We start from the raw sequence: 13226 nt of genomic DNA, 5'->3' as shown, positions 1-13226 counted from the left end.
TGGATTCAGATCTGGTTCTACTAATAGCCATGTGATCTTGGGCCAGTCCTTAAATTATCTGAGCCCCAACTTCCTCAACTAGAAATTGAGCTGATGAAGGCAGGGCACTTTGAGCGATAAGCGCTGAGCTGACTGTTAAGTTCCCAAAAAATGATAGCTGTTAATGATATTATCTTATTGCATTTATTTGTTTATGTGTATTTATCTCTGATTATAATTTGCATTCCATGAAGTTACCTCTGTGTGCCTAGTGTTTGAAATACAGAAGAAGCATTTATACCTTGTGAAAATAACTATTTTCAACTATGCCGATGACCATGACTTTCCTTAGTCTGGATACTAAGCCTCCAGTGGTGGGTCACATAAAACACCATGTAAATCTTAAGCCAAGTGCACACACCTAAGCCCAACCCAAGTCACTAAAGCTCTTCACTGTGATATATAACAGGAACAATTATTTGCGGATGGCTGTTGTTTTATTCATTATATTCAGAAGGAAAAGCCTGTTGGATAACTATAATAATAAAATGTAAAGATCTAGAGTTTGTATAACTTATACATGTATACTTCTTATATATACGTATATATTCAATAATATATATGAATATGTTGAACAAGGAAATTTATAGGATTGGACCCATTTTTCTCTTAGCAATAGGGCATCTTGGTGTAAAATATCATCCTGGTCATTACATATCATCTTCAAAATTGGTATGTGGCTATGTGAATTTTTTTAGAAAAATACCAAACACTGTAATCTCACAAACTTGAAGGGTCATTTAGTAACATTATTAAAAACATAACATAAGATAAAAGTTCCTGGAAAACCGCATTACAGTCAAATCCAAATATTTTTTTAATCTGTTAAAGGCTGTTGGCATAACTGAGTAATTCCAATCATGTTGGTTTTTGTTTAATTTAAAGACCTTCTTAATCTGAAAAGATTTTGCATTGTGCAAACGGGCTAATATTGGAAAACATGAGCTAGGCTCCCAAATACAAGGACAAATTTAGCCAGAGGACAGGAATAACAAGTGTCTCGGATGTTCCCACTGGAAAACGGGTTCCAGTATATCAGTGCCATCGCAGGCTGGCACAGTTGGGGGCACAGCGGAAATCATCTTATCCCCATTTGATTAAAATACGAACATCACACACCACTCTCTGAAATGAACCATGATCATGAGGGTTCTGGTTATTTTTCTAGGGAAGTGAAATAGTCCAGCTGTAACTTATATGTCTGCAAGTTCCATCAATCCATGTTAAGCAGTTTAGAGTCATGTCTTTCTGTGAGCTTCCAGAAGGTTTCACTGGCATCCATAAACCTGCCTCATCAAGTTTCAAGGGAGGCACACAACAGACACAAAGAACAAAGAAGGCTGATTATATCAGAAATTCTTTCTCCCAAACTCAACTGCTGCCAAAACCAACTGCTATTTAGAGCAGATCAGTGCAGTCAATGAGACGCTTACAAAGCAACTGTAAGAGCAGAGACCGGGCCCATCCACACCTGCTCTGCAGGAACCGCTCCCTGAACAAAACTGCAGAATTGGTCCTCGAGGGGAGGTGTTCTCTATGCCACAGTCGGGATGTATGCTGTATGGTGGCTGCCACAGAGTCAACTGTGGCTTCAGACTCAAAACTCACCTGCTCAGTCAGCACCATGAAATACACTGTCCCCCTGTATCTACGCTATGGCTCTCAATACCACAAACCAACCTACTGATATTTCCCATATGGTTCTAGAATTCTCAATATGTCCATCCTTAACCATAATGTCTTCAAAAATGTACAAGTTGTGCAAACATTTAGATTTGTACTAACACTATTTAAGATTAATTCTACAACTAAAATGGTATAATGCCTCAAGTATAAAAATTATTTGCATAAAACTGAAAATATTATACAGTGTACCATAAATACTACATATATGAACTGATCCAGAGCAAAACTCTGGTATTTTCTAAGGATATAATATAATCACACCTTTAGAACTAGCTGATAATGTTTATTGAGGACTTAAGTGACTGTCACAGAAGCTTATATAGGATCTTGATAATATTGGCAGGGTGCCTGGCTTCATATTGCTTGTCCCCCCAAAATGGTATTAAATGATGACTTGAAGTCTCACTGCAGGCTTCTAAGACTCCCCTGGAAATCTCAAAGACTCTTTGAGAATCTCTGGAGTAGTATTGTCCTATAGTCCCCAATATCTTCCAGTTCCGATATGCAGTGATGCTGGATGGGAATGACTGATACAGCAGGTGTTCCTAGGCATGAAGGGCATTAGCAAGTGCCCCACACACTCAAGCTGCAGCGAGTGACATCCCTCAACAGATGCCACTGAGGCTGCTAGCTGCTTCAGGAATGGTGTCTTGCTAGCGGGCTCCACTATGGTGTAAAACTCATTTGTGAATTTAAAGATACGTAAAGATAAATCATAGCATTCCCAAGAGCAAAACTCTTACTCATCTGTCTGTTTTCAAGATATAAATAAAGCAACATTTTATCCAATGCTTACAAAACCATAACTTAAGACAGACCACCTCCCAGTGGAAATATTTTCTAGTTTGGGCCTATGAACATAGAACTAACAAAAGATATATTTAAAGCCAACATTCTTGTCAGTTCGAGTTTCCTAAACATACAGGAAGAGCCCCATGTATTTCCTAGAACCCACGCTCAGGCCCAGAGATAACCGTCACCTTCAAGGTTATGTTTTTCATCCCCTTGCTATCCTAAACCAGGAATTGTTTAGTTCTATATACACACATATGCATATTTGAACTTTGAAAATTGAAATCATACTGCTTTTATTTTTCCTAGTCTTATTTTTTCTCAAGATTGCATTAATAAGATTTATCCATGTTTAATACAGGTAAATGTGTAATCAGTTTCACTGTTCAATAGATGTTCAATAAAAGATACCATCATTTACAGCAATTATTTTGTTGAAAAACACCTGAGGGGCTTGGGGGCTGCTGCTGTAAATATGAACGCAGTTGGAGATTTCACGCGGTCGCCTTTGCACTGGGATATAGTCTAGGCCAGGGACCAAATCCTGGGTCCGAGACTATAGACTTTTTCAACTTAGTTAGTTATTGTCAGACGGTTTCCCAAGAAAGTATATCAATTTATGATTCCATTATCATTGTAAAAGAGTTTTCTCTAATCCACATCTTTGTTAGTATTTCACAACTCTGACTTTTTTCATTTTTAAAAAGGATACTAATCGATAGTATTTACTGAGATGTGATTTTAGGTGTACTTTGAAAAAGTACTGACATTTACATTCTAACTTTTCACATGCTGTCGTTTACCTCTGCAAATCTCCGTTTACTTTGTGTGCCTTTACCAACGTTCTCTTACAGGGCACGTTCCTCCAGACAGCTTCACTGAAGAGGAGTCATTTCAGCTGGGTATAAAAGGATGAGTAGGAGTTTTCCGACTGAACATAAAAAAAGAACTCCAGGACCTTGGTCACGGAGAATGAAGCATTCGCATGGAAACTGCTGTAAATGACTTTAGCCCTATGGTGACCATGGATATATATATTTGAAGACCATGTCTTAGTGTGATAGTTTGCTTATACTGGGTCTCTGCGGGGAACGGCATCTTATGGCTTTGAGTTCATCTAAGTTGGCTATTGCACTAAAAAAACCCCAATTTTTGCAAATTATACTTTGCAACACAATCATGGATAACTTCTAAAATAAATCTTAACTCAAATGTCAGAGAACTAATCACCTTTTATGCGCTGTGGTTCTTTTCAAGCCAGTTGGATCAGAAAAGTAAGTGATTAGTGAAAACAAGGAAGTACAACTTGACTGCTTTTTCCTAAAATGAATAAATGGCACCAAATTTAAGAATTAAAGCGCGTACTACTTGCTTTTCTTCCACAGGGAAAAATTACTACTGAATTTAACAAAGATTCAAGAGATTTACTGCATGAAAAGTCTAAGACTCCTGAGAAAGGTCCATTTGAACCCAGTACGTGTGCATGTTGGTATGGAGGAGGAGAGGAAAGATGAGAAGAGAGAAAGATACTTGAAGCTTATTAACTTCGGAAAAAATATCACAAATGAGAACACTTTTTTCAAAGCTGATGTAAAGAAACGTAAACATCTCAAATAGAAAAACATTACAGTAACCTACATAGTGTTGACTAAATGGAAATTATGGAGTGATACAATTTTTTAAGAAGTTCTTATATATTACCTAGTACACAGAAAAATTTAAATAATTACTTTATACCACCCTCGCTGCCCCTAAAAATTAGAAACACATGTTTCGTTCTTTCCATCTCCTTTGTTTTCTTCCCTCCTGGGTCAAAATCACTATTATCTTTTATTTAAGTTCCTTCCTAAGTCTCCCAAATTCTATGCTTGCCAGAGCAATATTTTCAAGACATAAATCATTAGCACTCCAGTTTCCTAAATACAATCTTTTAGTGGCTGGATAGTGCACTTAGAATAAAATGTAACCTCCTTATAAAGTGTATAAACTTGTGGAGTGTCTGTGAGCTCTCTCATCTCATATGATGTACCAAGAATACACGAGCATTTAGACTTTTCCTCTGCCTGAAACACTTCTCAGCGCCCCCTTCCTTCTCCTTCCCACCTGTTCCAAATGCACACACACATCTCTCATTCATTAATCTTCCCGCCCAGCATGGCTCTGCTGGCTTTCGTGAGCTGGTTGGTACATATCCCTGTGGCTCTGTCACTTTCTACTCCCCTGAACTCAGCTTGTATTTGAGTCTCATAGGATTGCAGAAGAAGTGATTTAGCCAGAAAACGAGTGTCTTCATGGCTTTTCTTATCTCTTTATCAAACTGATTACACTCTCTAGTCTATTTTTTTTTATTATGAATAGATGATATTTACTAGATGGAAAATATTGAGATAAATTCTTTACATATATCATCTCATTTTTTAAACCTTCTTAAAACAACTTGCTTCTGACAAAAACTGGATAGGGTATTTAAATCTTCTTCAATTGAGTTACCTAATTTAATCACTTAGGAGGAATCATTTTTAATAGGCTACGTTTATTAAAGAAGACATTATTTTAAACTAGTTATATCCAAAATAACATAACCCAATCATCTCCCACTTGACTCCCATTTAGTCAGATGAAGGCACATATCACATCTATTTATACCCATCTCCTCCCAAAAGGGACATGAGGCAGTTTTTATTTTATGCCTGGCTGATATGAAATGTTACATTCATGCTGAATCCTTCCCAGAAATTAAATTTAATTAAGTTGTAGCTCACAAGTCCCTTCCTTGTGTTACAAAACATCTTATTTTCTATGCAAAACTTCAAATTTTGGAAAAGAAAAAACAAAACAAAAGAGGTATGATTAAATTATGAATTTTGTCAGTGTTAAAAGGTACCTGAGAGTTTGACAGCCTTGTAAATAGCTCAAGCTGCTCTCATTTTACAAGAACATAATACATAATTGCATTATTTCATGAACTGTAGTGAACTGTAGCTTCATTTCCCCACCTTCGCTGTAAGCAAATGCCACGCTTCTGTTACTAATGTGGCACCAGGCCTGCATTTCTTTTTTTTTTAATTAATCTTTATTGCTGAAAGATTTCAGATGTTCCCATTTTCGCCCATTGGCTCCTTCTGCCTTGCCCCCCCACCCCGCCCGGGCCTTCACCACACTGTCTGTGTCCATGGGTTATGAATGTGTTCCGCCCACCAGAGGACCTACCAGATATTCTGGGGGGGGGAAAGTGCTCTGTGGTCAAATAAATCAAGAACTGTTGCTAACCCTTCTTTCGGAAAGCACTGTGAACTCCTTATATTTACTTGGTCATGAAAACACTCCATTTCTAGGGTGCCAAATATTCACAAACGAGGCACAAACTCGAGAAAATACTATAGTAGCCAAATGCTGTAGGTGCTGGTTGAGGAAACACGCCTTTCGGAGAAGCTGGCCTTATTATATGCAAAGAGTAAACCCTCCGAGTTAAAATCAGTTCCTCCTTCACCCTCCGAAGCACTGACAAACTGCTAAGAAACTCCTTCAGCGTTTAATCCGCAGTCACCATGCTGCTCGAGAGACAGATGCCCGAGAGGAAACAGCACAGGGGCGGCGGCTACTGGTCCTTTTCAGGCCCATTATCTGCGGTCAGTTCTCCCTGTTCAGCTCTAAGTCTTGGGAGAACTTGCTATTTCCATGGCACATGTATGTTTAATAACCATGGTAAGAAAGCGTGCAGATATGACAAGTAAATGAGGTAACAGTCCAAAGCGAGGCGCCAGCATCCTAAGGAAACATACGCCCCCTGGCAGTAGGATTACCATTCCTCTCCTTTATCAAATCCCCTGTACGCTGTGAAATCCTGCTCTGCAAGGCTGAATTGTTGATTAAAGTGTGAAGTATTTTCCTGATAACCCAGAAATTCCCCTAGCACTGGGGAAGAGAGGGAGAGAGAGAGATTGACATCAAACCAATAAACCAATATACCTGGTATAATTTTGAAGTAAGATAAATATTATACATGAATAGTTTGGCTTTTTATTGTTTTTAAAAAGCATACTTAAATACATAGTAACATAGTATTGTACAAAAACGACATAATTTTCTTTCTTTTTAAAATAAGGCAGTCATCTTGGGTTCAACAAATGAGCACCCATATTTGAGGGTGCCCATAGCACCCACAAATGCCCAATATGCTTCAGGCTCATAATAAATGTTGCTGAGTGTTTAGAAACTGTAGGCAAACCGTAATGTTGCTATGCTGACTTTAATCCATATAAAAGCATCTGCGGCCAGAATCTATGTAACTCCATAAATTTCATTATAGATCAATATGGATACCATTTCAAAATTGGGGTAGAAGCGCTTAAAAAGTTACACCATCTGTTTGGTTTCTGGACAGGGGTAACCAAGCCTCTTCTTTCCATGTAGTCACACAGCCCATGGAAATCTCAGGTAAATTCAGTCACTCCCGCCTGTGCTTAATAGAGTTAGACAGGCTGAGGTGTTCTCAGCTCCATAACTGTAAGAAAACTCATGGCCAGGGGATAACAGAAATTTTACTCACAAAAATAATTTTTAAAAGTGTAAAGTATTTGCTTTTGTGCAAATGTTACTTTTAATTTAGAAATGTGAAGAATTTCAGAATCTCTTCAAAATGATTTGATACAAGGCTTCTCAATTAACAACAAAACATCCCCTCACGTGCTTTTTGACCAAATATGTGAAAGAAGATATTTTGTTCCCAGGCAAGTTCACAAGCCTCCAAGCCTTGGGCAAATGCATGAAGGGAGGGCTGGGAGGGACTGCTCATCTCTTAACAGCAACAAGATAAACTTACAAATGTTCTTGGCCGTAAAGTAAAAACAAGACCATCGAATTTGCTCCTGGTGAAAGAACCAAGATACCACTCAAAAATCAAGTTTCTAATACACTTAACTTTTTAAACAACGAAAGAATAAAATTATTGGTAAAAAAATTTCTTCTGCTGTACCAAACAATTTTTCTTTGGTCAAGGCTATAAAAAGACGTTTAGTTCAACAACATCAAAACGTCTGTCTTCTCTCATTTAAAAAGCATAAATAACAAACACGAGTTTCTTTGAGACTGAGTTACCTTTCAGGTCTTTCTTTAGCTTTCTGAGATCTTTCTGAAAATCCTCAAACTTCATCTGGGAAGCCTGAAACAGGTCCTGGGGCTCCGGCAACGGAAAGACACACTGCTCTTTTCCCGCATCCTGATGGGCAAGAAACACATCGTTTTAAACAGATCGGCATTAACATCAATAATAATACAACAGGAAAAACAACGCCAAAGCACTCGACAAAGAGAAACAAAACATACCTGGCGCAAAAGCTCTTACCTCGTCAAAATTCCGAAGGTAATAGGAAACGATATACGACAAAAGGCTTCTGCTATTGTCCTAGGCAGAAAGACCAAAGTAAGTAAAACAAGAGCTTTTAGTGATTAAATATACAGTGTTAAATAAAATAAATTCCAGGGAATCAGCATACAGAGATGGAACATTTAGAATGAAATGTGAAATTCTTCATTTCAAATCACTTAGTGACTATATCTAAGGAGGCGAATGGCACAGGAGGCCTTTTCCCCAGGGCTCCCGTTTAAGCTCCGAGTGTTAGGCACAGCTGCTTAAGGGTGGAGACTCCACTATAAATACGGTCCTATTTTTACTCTCCTCTGTCAGAAAATTAGTTCATTAATTTCTGTATTTTTTTATTAAGAGGTATAGCTGCTATCTTAACTGCTGGTATTTCTATACAGTGGGACCAGCAGGTCTCAGGCCAACAGTGAGTTTGACTGTCTTGTTAGTATATAGATTAGGGACATAAAATAAATTATTATTTCAGGCAATCAGGAGCTTTAAAATGCAAATACATATTATAAATTTTTATGTCAACCAATGAGACTGAGGAATTCACATCCATGCAGCTATAAATAACTCAATGTGTAGAGATCTATAGGGAAAAATGTAAAATTGTTTCATATTTAACAGTCTTCACAAAACAGCCTTTCACCTACTTTCTGGGACATTTGGAGGCATTAATTTTTAATTTTTTTTTCTTTTGCATTGCTAAAAGTTAGTACCAGATCATCTGAATGTGGAAGATCAACTATATATTTTAAAAACAAACCCTATGATACTAACTACATTCCCTGGAATGTTCAACCAACCATAACTTTCCCCCTCCTTAGAAAAAAATAACCTCCCTTTACAATTTACCCTGAACATATCTATTAGAGACTTCCCTCAGAGCAACATGTAGTCGTGGCAGTAATGTTGACAATAATAATAAAACAATATCTATTACACAATAATATATAGCAATAATATTAAAATATGTTTGTTAGAAACAGGATTTGCTTATAAAATATCTTAACTCCACCTCCTGTCACTTTCCTAACTTGTAAATCAATGAAATGGTTAGCAGTATCTGAATCAATTAACAAAACATTTATTAATGCCTGCTGATAGGCCCGCTGAGAGAAAATTCTGAGTGATCTTAGTAACAGCTCTGTCCATGCAGGTTTACAAATAGTACTCAAAAGTATAGTTTAATTTGTTTTACAGAAAAATAACCAAATCAGGAAGACTTTGTGTAGTAGTTCTTGTAAGAATATAAGTGAAAGTATTTTTTAAAAAGTCCTGCTTCTTGATTCATTACTTAATTTTTATCTAAATTAGTCCTTAATGATTTAAATTAATAAAATTTAACTTATTGGGGATTGACTAAAATATATCAATCAAATAAAATAAATCCCTCATTCATATATAATGATTATCGAAATCACTTTTATAAGTTAAACACTATGTCAATGTTAGAGATATTCCAGTGTCATTTGCAAAAGTTACTGTTTTTCAATCCAATGAGCAGTTGCTAAGAACTATTCTGGAACTACCATGTGTTTACAGAGCTTTTGTTTTTAATAAATGTGATTTATAAGGTTGGCACGCTGAAGGTTCCCATGAAAGTATATATCATACAAATAAAATAGCATTTGAACAAATATAATCGTAAAAATCACAAAAATTATATGTTGTTGGTGTTCCAAGAAGGGACTAGGTTCTACTCAATTTTGGAAACGCAGTGTCTGGCATTTCATACAGCCCAGGGAATGTTAAATAAACGTATGAGAGAGCATATGACTGAATACACGAGTTGTTGACCAAAATAAAACAAGCTAACAAACAGAATCTTTTTAGGGGGGAGGTTAGTTCATTACCAAGGAAGGACAATTTTATATATCTTCATCTCTGTAAGCCAACTGCTTACTCAAGCTTAATATTGTAAAAACATATCCATAATTTCCTTCATCATTCAGTTCTACGTTGAGATTCTTTCATCAGAGAAACAGAATTCTTTTATTTTCAAAGTTTACAATCTCAGACTTGAACTCTTACCATCGTGGTTGTTTCCCTAAACTTATATATCTACTGATGCTTTCATAATCTTTTAGGTGTTAATTTCAAAGAAACACAACTAGAGAAATAGGATCAAAAAGTAATTAGGCTGCAAAAGGACTTAGGCATTCCCATACAAACCAGCGTCAAGGAGAGGGTGGCATGCAGAAAAACAGAATCATCTTTTATATTTTATTTACAAACTACTTTCATTCAACTTTGTTTTGCTTAAAATAGAGTGAAAGAAGAACATAATGGATATGCTAATTTATGGAAATTGATGAGTCCTCAGAGTCCAAAAAATAAATATTAGCAGACATGGTAGAGTGAAAAAATAATTTTATTTTAAATATTACCTATTTAATTATTCATTAGACACAGAACTCAAAACTACTCACTCTAGGAAATATTATTATTTACTAAATCACAAATATATGAGGGCCATTGCTTTTATCTAGTTCAAAACATAAAGAAACTCTTGACCTTGGGACATAAAGAAACATTTATTACAACTGGTTTGTAGTCAAACTTACAACTAAACAAAATATCTCATCCTCAATTTGCCTACATTCATTCATACAAAATACTTACACTGCTTTTGACGTCTTTCAGCTTCGGAAGAATGTCCAATCCAAAGCCATCTGCCTGTCCCCGAGTCTTATTTCCACCATTCATGTAGTTGCCAAAGGCCAGAACCAAACCCAGCACCTGCATCACCCCTGGGCCATTTTTTAACGTCTGTAAAACAGAATAAAGAACAATTTCTCTCTTATACAAAGTTTTGTTTGAATTATCTTAAGTCAGTGGCAGATATTCGTATTATAGTAATAATTGTGGGTCATATCTAAACTTTATTATTGTTCATTTTACGTATAATTTGACAACTTCTAAAAAATAACGCCATTGCTATCAACCTAATTGTGCCTTGCTCTGGAGCAACAGAAATTTTTCACACAGTTGTGGGAAGCTAAAACATAGTAACAAAGATTAACGTCCAAATTCAGATTTATCCCTGAAAAATTCACACTCACTTCTACCAAAACACAAAATTGAACCTGAATGTGCACGTCACGTCCTCTGAAAATGTGCCTTTAATAACTTCTTACTACTTTTCAAAGTGATTTCCCACAACCAGAACACATGGGACTATTGATCGGTGACAAACTGTCTTAGATGTTAACATTGCTAATTTCTGCCAAGATTTAGTCTTTGTTTTCGGAAGAATATTGATCTTCTGTTGAATTGTAAAGCTGATCCTAAATCCTTGGGCTGGAATCATTCACGTTTTATTGAGGGGCCCTTCCCAACATGATGGAAAGTAAATAAAATGCCTTCAAATTGCATTTCATTGGGAGTTTGTTGCACGAGAGGGCCGTGAAAAGTGAAGATTCTGCAAATCAGGAGCGACAAACATCTCCAAGGTGGATCAGCAATGACCCCAGTCGAGCACAGTGGTCCTGCGGGCCAGGGTGCTTGTTAGAACATTTCTGGGGTTTTTTTCTTCATTGCTGAAATTATTACAGATGGCCCCCTTTTGTCTTAATGCTCAATTGTAACACGTTCTCTTTTGTGGGACTGTTGGCCTTCAAATTTTATGAGTACGTAGAATAACTAACGCTTTCTGAAATATGGACGGGCCTGACCATCAGAATGCAAGCTTCAGCCTCTGCGCACCACCACCCACCTCGCACAGCCTCTGTAGAAGCTCAAGCTTGCGGCGAATCGAGCAGATGCTTTCTGAAAACGTGGACTGGAACAGGATGCAGAAGACCCGCTCGGAGAAGTTGGGGATCAACGACAGCTCGTAAAGGAACCTAAGGAAATAAGGCCAAGTTCGGGGGAGACCGGGTAACTCCTATCAGCAGCTGCTCAACCTCGTATCGTTCACAATGATGAATGGCAGACGCTGCATTTTCCAAATGGAGAAGCCCCCACAGCCTGGTGCCCCCCGCAGCCTGGTGCCCCCCACAGCCTGGTAACCCCCTCAGCCTGGTGCCCCCCACAGCCTGGTGCCCCCCGCAGCCTGATGCCCCCCACAGCCTGATGCCCCCCGCAGCCTGGTGCCCCCCGCAGCCTGATGCCCCCCGCAGCCTGGTGCCCCCCGCAGCCTGGTGCCCCCCGCAGCCTGATTCCCCCCACAGCCTGGTGCCCCCCACAGCCTGGTGCCCCCCGCAGGGTCCTACAACATGCTTACTGTTCGGGCTTGTCCAGAGACTTGGCATTTTCTTTGTCTTTGGAGGACCGGCCATGCTTTTCAATTTTTTCCAGTTCATCGGACTGTGCCCTCTGGAAATCAAAAGCCAAGCTGTTTTTCAAAATCTGGTCAACTGCATCCCTTAGATAATGATGATCTTAATGCGGCAAAACTCTATATATTTTCATATTTCTTAGCATCTCTTTGTAGTAAAGCTTGACTTCATTCATGAAGCATTTTAAAGTGCAAATGTGTTTAATGGAAACCAGATAGTCGCCAAATCTTCCAAATAATGTTATTGACTATCAGTGATCTGCAAAACACTTATTTATTCAAGCGTGCTTTAAAACAATACGCTTTTCTCTTGCTTTTGGGCTGTTTATAATACTCTCCAGAATGCAAGAATTTCGTTTTAAAGTTGTATTTCTTATTAAGGAATTAATTCAAGTTGGAAGCAATTTGATCCTAAGGTTGTTATAAGATTGTTGAAGGGAAAAAAGTACTTATTAAACTATTGCAATAATTGTTTATGGCTAGTTTTTTGTAGGGAAAAGGAAAATACAATTGAATTACTAAGCCATGGAATGAAAACCAAAGGTTTTGATTTTTCTACTGAATTTTCTTTTTGATACAAAAAAAGGCCCCAGGCTTCTTTTCTCCGTAAGTGTTCCTAACCTTTTATAATATCAAGCTAAAAATTTATCAGCATAAATTTGTTTCTTTCTAAGAGAGGCTATGCCTTTTTAATATAAGGCCTAAGACTTTATAGACTTGGAGAACCACAGGTCTATTCTTATTTATGGAGATTTTGGAGGTTTTTTTATTCGTAGTCTCATCTTTTTTTATTACTCACAATGGTGTTTCAAAACAGTCAAATACATTTTCTAAATGCATTAACAAGTAGCAATAAACTTCCATAACTTGAGTTTCAGTCTAGTGCTCAGAACTTAAAGTCCTTCCTACATTATTTTTGTTTAAACAGAGAATCAGTTCGACCAGGAACTGCAGTAGGAGACAGATCGTGACGGATTCCTAGGCTTTCTGTATTTCATCTGAACAAAGCTACAGCCCGTTTTGTGTTCACTGCTTTGAAGAGCAGGTTTTCAGCTGGTG

General features: G+C 37.6%; 1 protein-coding gene across 1 annotated transcript in view; it reads right to left on the bottom strand.

The window, feature by feature from the left end:
• Positions 1-13226, bottom strand: part of FMN2 (formin 2) — a 223260-nt gene that overhangs the window by 81393 nt on the left and 128641 nt on the right. The window contains exons 7-11 of the mRNA XM_087829045.1: positions 12114-12205; positions 11604-11733; positions 10511-10657; positions 7862-7921; positions 7615-7735 (exon numbers count right to left, since the gene is read on the bottom strand). Coding sequence (XP_087685171.1) covers positions 7615-7735; positions 7862-7921; positions 10511-10657; positions 11604-11733; positions 12114-12205 — 550 coding nt within the window. The remainder of the gene's footprint in view (positions 1-7614; positions 7736-7861; positions 7922-10510; positions 10658-11603; positions 11734-12113; positions 12206-13226) is intronic.

The sequence above is a fragment of the Miniopterus natalensis genome, chromosome 21, assembly GCF_054644295.1.
Source record: "Miniopterus natalensis isolate mMinNat1 chromosome 21, mMinNat1.hap1, whole genome shotgun sequence".
In the NCBI taxonomy this organism is placed as follows: domain Eukaryota; kingdom Metazoa; phylum Chordata; class Mammalia; order Chiroptera; family Miniopteridae; genus Miniopterus; species Miniopterus natalensis.
The sequence above is the reverse complement of the archived record's forward strand: the minus strand, read 5'-3'. Positions and strand labels throughout refer to the sequence as shown.